General features: G+C 37.4%; 1 protein-coding gene across 1 annotated transcript; it reads right to left on the reverse strand.

The window, feature by feature from the left end:
- Positions 1–756: 756 nt before the first annotated feature.
- On the reverse strand, positions 757–6,014 carry LOC126804117 (phosphoglucomutase, chloroplastic). The gene is made up of 22 exons (XM_050531892.1): positions 5,713–6,014; positions 5,536–5,601; positions 5,287–5,331; positions 5,100–5,192; positions 4,916–4,968; positions 4,696–4,747; positions 4,512–4,580; positions 4,251–4,319; positions 3,752–3,874; positions 3,613–3,662; positions 3,423–3,501; positions 3,278–3,342; positions 3,122–3,189; positions 2,782–2,900; positions 2,605–2,679; positions 2,411–2,526; positions 1,861–2,002; positions 1,635–1,716; positions 1,515–1,561; positions 1,323–1,400; positions 1,121–1,226; positions 757–1,040 (listed from the first exon to the last, which is right to left on the reverse strand). Exons 1-22 carry the CDS (start codon positions 5,926–5,928, stop codon positions 973–975), a joined length of 1,881 nt encoding a protein of 626 aa, XP_050387849.1. The 5' UTR covers positions 5,929–6,014; the 3' UTR covers positions 757–972.
- Positions 6,015–6,818: the final 804 nt, after the last annotated feature.

The following is a 6,818-nucleotide window of genomic DNA, read 5'->3' on the forward strand; positions in this document are numbered from 1 at the left end:
AAAAATATTCCACGAATACTCCCACGCTCGCAACAACACGTAGTTTAACATAAAAATGATAAACAAAAAATTTGACATCTCGAAAAAATGTCGGTTAATGCAACAACAATGCCGAAAAGAAAAAAGAAATTTGCAGGGGCTCACACTCTACCCCTTAAAGAAATTTCGTTCTCGAAATTAACTGAGTGTCAGAAGAGGTGCGGTTATGCCTCCCACATAAGTGGTCTCATTACGGCTATGTCGTCTCCACTGCACATTCACCACGGGCACCTCGCGATTCCATAGTTTCAAATTTAGGGCTAAAAAAACGACAAATATGAGGATTACAGCTTAGAGGCCTCAAAAAAAATTTTCGCCTTGAGATATTTTTGACACAAGGCCGGCCTTACTGATCAATACTGTTACAAAACAGTATAACTTTGTCAGTGTTTTTCTTGGATGAAAAATTTCCTGGAAGTGGTATTAGTTCAGCTCTTAGAGATTTAGGGTCTTGCATTTTCTCTAATTTGGGGAAAAAAGGTCCTCAGTGTTTCAGTGTTCCATCGCTCTTTATTTCCTTTCTGTTTCTTCTCTGTTTAAGCTCGATTTCGTGGCTCTTTAAAACAGTTTGCATTCCCAAGTGAAAAAGAAAACACACCAAGGTTCAAACAGAGACGAGTTTTCCATCTGAGATGGGACGCTTTTTCTGTGTATAAGTTAGAAGTAGAAACTTTATTCCCATCAGGTGCCATACATCAACAAGGAAATGCCATCACCTCCCAGAAATCAGTACCTTCTTTCCACTTGCATTTATTTTCTTTCCAACATATCATACAAGGGTCGGGGTTTATTTTTCACGAAAACAAGCCAGATTACCAATCGTACACCAAAACTCTAAAAGGTGCATGGGATATTTACCACAACTCACTGCCTCTGCCATTATTAACTTGGACTGATTCTTACGACAAATGATACCGGTCGTGGAATAGTGGTTTATGTGATGACTGTGGGCTTCTCCCTTCCAGTGAATTCCTTCAGCTTCGATATAGACAATGCCAAATCTAAAGCGTAACCAGAAATGGATGTGTAAGCCACAATTCTCTATGTCCTTTGTTACTAAAATAAAAGACGGTACACTAACCTATTAAGGGTTTCAATGCCACTTGGGCGTCCTCATCATGTTTGGAGACATCCGGTTCATACTGTTCAATATATATTCGAATAGTTGCTCCCGCTGAACCTGTTCCCTGTACATATGAGATTGGAAAGTCGATTACATTCTGTTGAAGTAGAGCTTGGTAAAATAAGAATGATTGAAACTAAAATGAAGAAAAGATTATTACTGATAAACGAAATATGATCCTCGATCCATCTGTAAAAATAAACCGAACACCTTGCTTTGATGCCACACTTCCATCAACCTGCAGAATCATAGGAGATTGGACGTTAATATGTTGATCCCAGGAACTGCATACATTTGCTTGAAGTCACCGAATTGGGAAAAGAAGATAAACATGTAGGGTTCTAGAACTTACAGGATCAGTATATGTGAAGTCATCGGCAAATTTGAGAGCATAATTTCCTGTGTTGTGATATTCTCAGCATCCGAAAGGCCATAAGAGCAGCAACAAAGAGAAATATAGGTAGATACTCACCGAACTTTTCACCAGGCTTGCTCTGTGAAATTAAATCTCTAAGATGATTTATCATCTTATTGGCACCTTCAGATGCACATTCCTGGATAAAGACTAATTAAAATATTGCAGCTAATCCAGTAAATGTTAAGTTAATCCAAACAAATGATCAAAGTGCTTTAGAACTAAAAGTAAGTGCATACGGTGAATTTGAGAGTATGGTTTGAATTGCAGCTACGATGCTTACTTCATAGTCATATCGAGAAAAGAAATTTCTTCCATAGGTTGCCCAGTGTTCCTTCACAACATCTGCGACCGAAACCAACTTCTCGCCAGGTTTTTTGTCTTTGTTCCGATATGCGATGATAGAAAGCCAAGCTAAGACAGCCCTGTCATTTAAAAACTCTGGTCGTTTCACACTGATAATGACGATTATTGTGATGAAGCAACAGAAAAAACGACCTGTTTAAAGTGTAATATGCCCACAAGTACCTAAAACTTGTCTAAGAAATAAATTAAAGCATCAGCGAATTCATTAAAAGGGCATTGATTTTGGAAAAGAGTAAAAAGCTATTAGGAACGAATTTGTACATGTAGAATCAAGGCTTGATAATAGAAAGTTAGAAACTACAATATAAACATTAGAAAGTGGGCCTATGGAAGGGAAGAGCTATAATAGCTCCACACATTTCACTTGGATACGAGGGAATTCTCACTAACGAACAAAAACATTCAAGAAGCAAAACTTTCAAATATGTACATTATGAGAACCTGAAAATATAGGTTTAGTTAAATACCATATGCCGTCCTTCTCACGGATGTGGTCAGAACCTGTTCCGAAGCTCTCTTCCCCACATATAGATAACTTCCCAGCATCCATAAGATTCCCAAAGAACTTCCAACCAGTGGGAACCTGAGGTTACGTGAAACATTCTCAGAAGTACATCTCTTAGAAATAAATCACTGCTTCAAGGATAATCAAGAATTCAACCTCAAAAAAAGGAAGCTTTAACTTTTCAGCAACACGATCAAGTGCCCCACTTGTTGGCATGGACCGTGCTAATCCCTAAACAATATTAAATGAAAGAAAAATAGTTATTCAAAACTGTTCTAAGGACAGAGCCACAGAGAAGTACGAAGCAGGAAAGTTGAAAATAAGTGCGCACACCTTCGGGCCACTCTTCAAAAACGGAATAGCATCTTGAGCATTGGCTGCAATAATTGCAACAGAGTCTGAAGGAGTCACAAAAAAGCCTCTACCAAGAATCATGTTTCTATCACCATCCCCTGACAAAAAAAAATAATAACTTTTTGTTTATTCAACAAATTAAAATGTCCATTGCAATTTTTAGAACATTGAAATAATCTCCAACTTCAGCACTTCCAAGCTTGCGGCATTATGTGAACGTAATTAAGTTTGCAACATCAAAACATTATACTAATTATACTACATGGCTCCTGATTCATAAATTCAATCAGAGAACTTTTACTGCCCTTCATTAACATACCATCACTTGCGGCTCCGAAGTCAGGTCCATTTGCATTGTACAACACGTCAACAAGATCCTTAGCATACCTGTTTGAGAACATAATAACATGTTAGCAGTGCCATGATATGGTAAAAAGTTATCCACTTATCATCATCATTACAGTTAAACTCTTACGTAAGATTAGGATCTGGATGACCGTGCCCAAAATCCTCTAAAGGCACGCCATTTGTGATTGAATCCTACATGACATGTCAAACTTCTGTGATGCAGAAACAGATACAGAATAGATTATGATCATTCTCCAATTAGTCTAACATACCGGAGTGGCTCCCAGTTTATCCACAAAGATGGGCTTTGCATAAGCACCAGTAACAGCATGCATGGCATCAAACAGAAACCTGCAAAGTTCCAGTCATTAAGCGGTCTAGAATCAAGGAAATATCATCTGCCATGTTGATTACTGGCACTAAAACATGGTATGAACTGTATAGTGATTGAGGGCAGTATACCTAAACTCTAACTTCAGAAGACTTTTGATAAGCTGGAAATCAAATACATTCTGCAGGAAATGTCGCTCAATTAGTGGTATCGCAAATAGAGTATTTTTCATTATAAAAAGTCTTTTAAAAGAATGAATTTTGTCTGCACCTCCATTAGTTCCAAATAGTCAGTAACCGGATCAATAACTTCGACAATGAAGTTTCCATAGTTTACAACTCCAAGAGAAGATAGGTCAACATCAGCGATATCTGCTACCTTTATTTTCGAGATCTGCATGACATTTACAGGATTCAAACTTAATCACACAAATGCTATAGGTGAAAAGCACATGAAAATTTAACTCAGTTCTAACTATTGGAGTTATACTTCAAGATATATAAACTAGAGGTCAGGACTTCTCCTACCAAGGCTGCTAGGGGAAAAGCGGTAAACTTACTTCTTTTGGTAAAATTGTTGATTTTTAATCAAGCAGATCTTACTGTGTTTCTTAGATTTGATATATGACTTGGACAAATTATAAGTTGTTTCTTCTTTTGGATCAATTATTAAAAAAAGACATGGAACAGCAGCATAGAAACCAAATTCAACGAATATGAATAGCTTGATAAGAAGGGTAGCATATAAACATTCAAAAGCAGATAATTACAGAAAGAGTATTTCCATAAATCTTGTCAGTGATGGACTCAGGTGCAGGCTGTCCACTACTGTAATTAAACTGCAAAATGATCACAGATATTGAGTCAGATTTTACCAAGTACTCGATTTATAAACATCACAATGTGTTAGCAGAGAACTGAACAGGTCAAAATAAAAGAAGTTGAGACACGGCAAGTGCAAGGACTATGATCCTGTCATACTATACATTGTACTATGCATTCTCCGTACTATGTGTGCATGAGAAACTCACCTTAATACCCCAATCATAATCAGGTCCACCAGGATTATGGCTTGCACTCATTATGAAACCACCATTGGCCTATCAAGTATTATAAAACATCACAAAAGCAAGAAGGATAAAAGCTAATAAGTACACTGTGTAATGGTCAGCCGTGATGAAAAAAATACACAAGACTCAAGGAGCACTAGCTTGCCTTCCTCTTGCGGATTACAGCAGAAACAGCGGGTGTTGATAAAATTCCTTCCCTGCAATTTATAGTGATTTTATTGTTAAATACCAAAATAGGAATAGAAAAGGAACAAAACATGGCATTAGATGCATGAGTAAAGTTACACATCAGCCTTTACAAGAAATTGAAAAATTATTTGAAGGCACTATTGACACTTGAGATATCAGCCAATCCAGGCACTTACTTGCCAACCAAAATTTTCCCAACACCATTCCCGGCGGCAATTTTGATGATAATCTGATTCAGATCCAAAAACAATGATTATATAAACAGAAAGTAGAATATTCAATATGAATGGAGATAAACTGAAACAAAAAACTAATGCATCAGTGAGTGCAAACTAAAGGACAGAGCTTTTATAAGATAACCTGTGCAGCTTCACGATTAAAGAAACGACCATCACCTCCCAACACCAGTACACCATCCTTGTAATCCTCTGGAGGCAATGAATCAAATAACGCCTGCACAACATTAAACTCAAAATCACTCAAAAACCCACAATGCACTAAACACAGAGATGAATTCCACACCACAAATAAATGCAAGCATTCATACCTGGATCCAATTGGCTAGATAATTCTCTTGCTGGAAAACTTTCACCTACAAAACAAAGCATATTGGGGACTACTAATCAAATCCCCTCATTCGATTTCATTGCAGATAGAATGCAGAACCAACAGGATCAATGATAAGTCTTTCGTCAAATAAAAAGAAACACAATTCGGCTATGCATGCTTAACCAATTGGCTTACTTTTTATTTCAACGACATGGCACAACAAGAACAATGAAAGACAGAAACATACCTTCTTTCGGAGACCGCTGGTTCCGGTCTTCTGGCCTTCGATCGGTTTGGTGGGAACCAAATTAATCTGTGTAGAAAAAGAAACCCAATTTGATTTTTTTTTTTAAACATTAACTTCAAGAAATGAACATGAGTATCAGCAGTAAGACACATAACTAATGGAATTAGAAAGAGAGACCTTGATGCCCTTTGGCTCTGCTACGGTTGCGGGAGTAGAGGTGGCGTTGATGGTGAGGGAATGTGAGGTTCTAATAGAGAGGTGGTGGTGGTGGGGGAGAGGTGAGGAGGAGAGGAGGGAGAGAGATGGGTTTGGAGGAGTGAGAGTGACATTGGATGAGAACTTGGGTCTGGAAGTGGTGGAGAGAAAGGTGTGTAGCCTGAGAGAAAGTGCCATTCTTGAGTTTGTGTTTTGTGTTTCTGAGTGTGAGAGTGTTGGGAGAGAGTTGAAGAAGAAGAAGAAGAAGAAGAAGAGGAAGAAGTCGGTGAAGATCTATTCTTGGACCAAATCACCAAATGCTGCCTGATGATTAGGGAGTTTGATTTAAAACTCCATGGCCGCACACATGTACGTTGGGAAACACTTATCTTCAGTTTCATGTCAACATGTGACTTAATTTTTGCTTTTTATTTCTTTTGTATATCTTCTTCGGCCTTTTTGCTACTTTCATACATCATGAGCTTAAATTTAAGTATTCTGAATTAGGTCCGGTTCAAATGCCCAAAAAAAAATGCCACAACATTTGACACAAGTTTTACACTTCTTATGAACCCTTAATATCTAACCATTTAATGGTCTTGATTGATTTTGGTAAATGACATGCATTAGATTTCATGTCCGCACACGTACGTTGGGAAACACTTATCTTCAGTTTCATGTCAACATGTGACTTAATCTTTGCTTTTTATTTCTTTTGTATTGTTTAAGAAAAATGTAATATGCATCAAAATATGGAAAAATATCATTTTTATTCATTGATAAAGAGGTCTTACATATAGGCATCACATTGAGTATCCCGTAGAATAAGAGATTATATATCATTCTTTATCTAAACTAACATATATTAATTAGGACAAGATACACCGGAAGATTACGAAGATAATTCTCATACAACACCCCCCTTGTATCGCGATCCTAATTTGTCATGGTGCAATATTGTTGCCTCGGTATAAACTTTGCCAAGCAAAATAAAAACCTCTTGGGTAAAATAAAAAGCTTGGTCGAAAGGAAAAAGAACACAACGTACCAACTACAGTTGAAGATAACATGTGGAATAGACTCCCCCT

Source organism: Argentina anserina, chromosome 7 (assembly GCF_933775445.1).
Source record: "Argentina anserina chromosome 7, drPotAnse1.1, whole genome shotgun sequence".
Classification (NCBI taxonomy): Eukaryota; Viridiplantae; Streptophyta; class Magnoliopsida; order Rosales; family Rosaceae; genus Argentina; species Argentina anserina.

Coding starts and splice junctions, on each gene's coding strand:
- LOC126804117 (XM_050531892.1), bottom strand. CDS start 5,928: ATGGCACTTTCTCTCAGGCTACACACCTTTCTCTCCACCACTTCCAGA. Junction 1,717..1,860: donor TTTCTCGATATGACTATGAA/GTAAGCATCGTA, acceptor GTCTTTATCCAG/GAATGTGCATCTGAAGGTGC. Junction 1,227..1,322: donor GGATCATATTTCGTTTATCA/GTAATAATCTTT, acceptor TCATATGTACAG/GGAACAGGTTCAGCGGGAGC.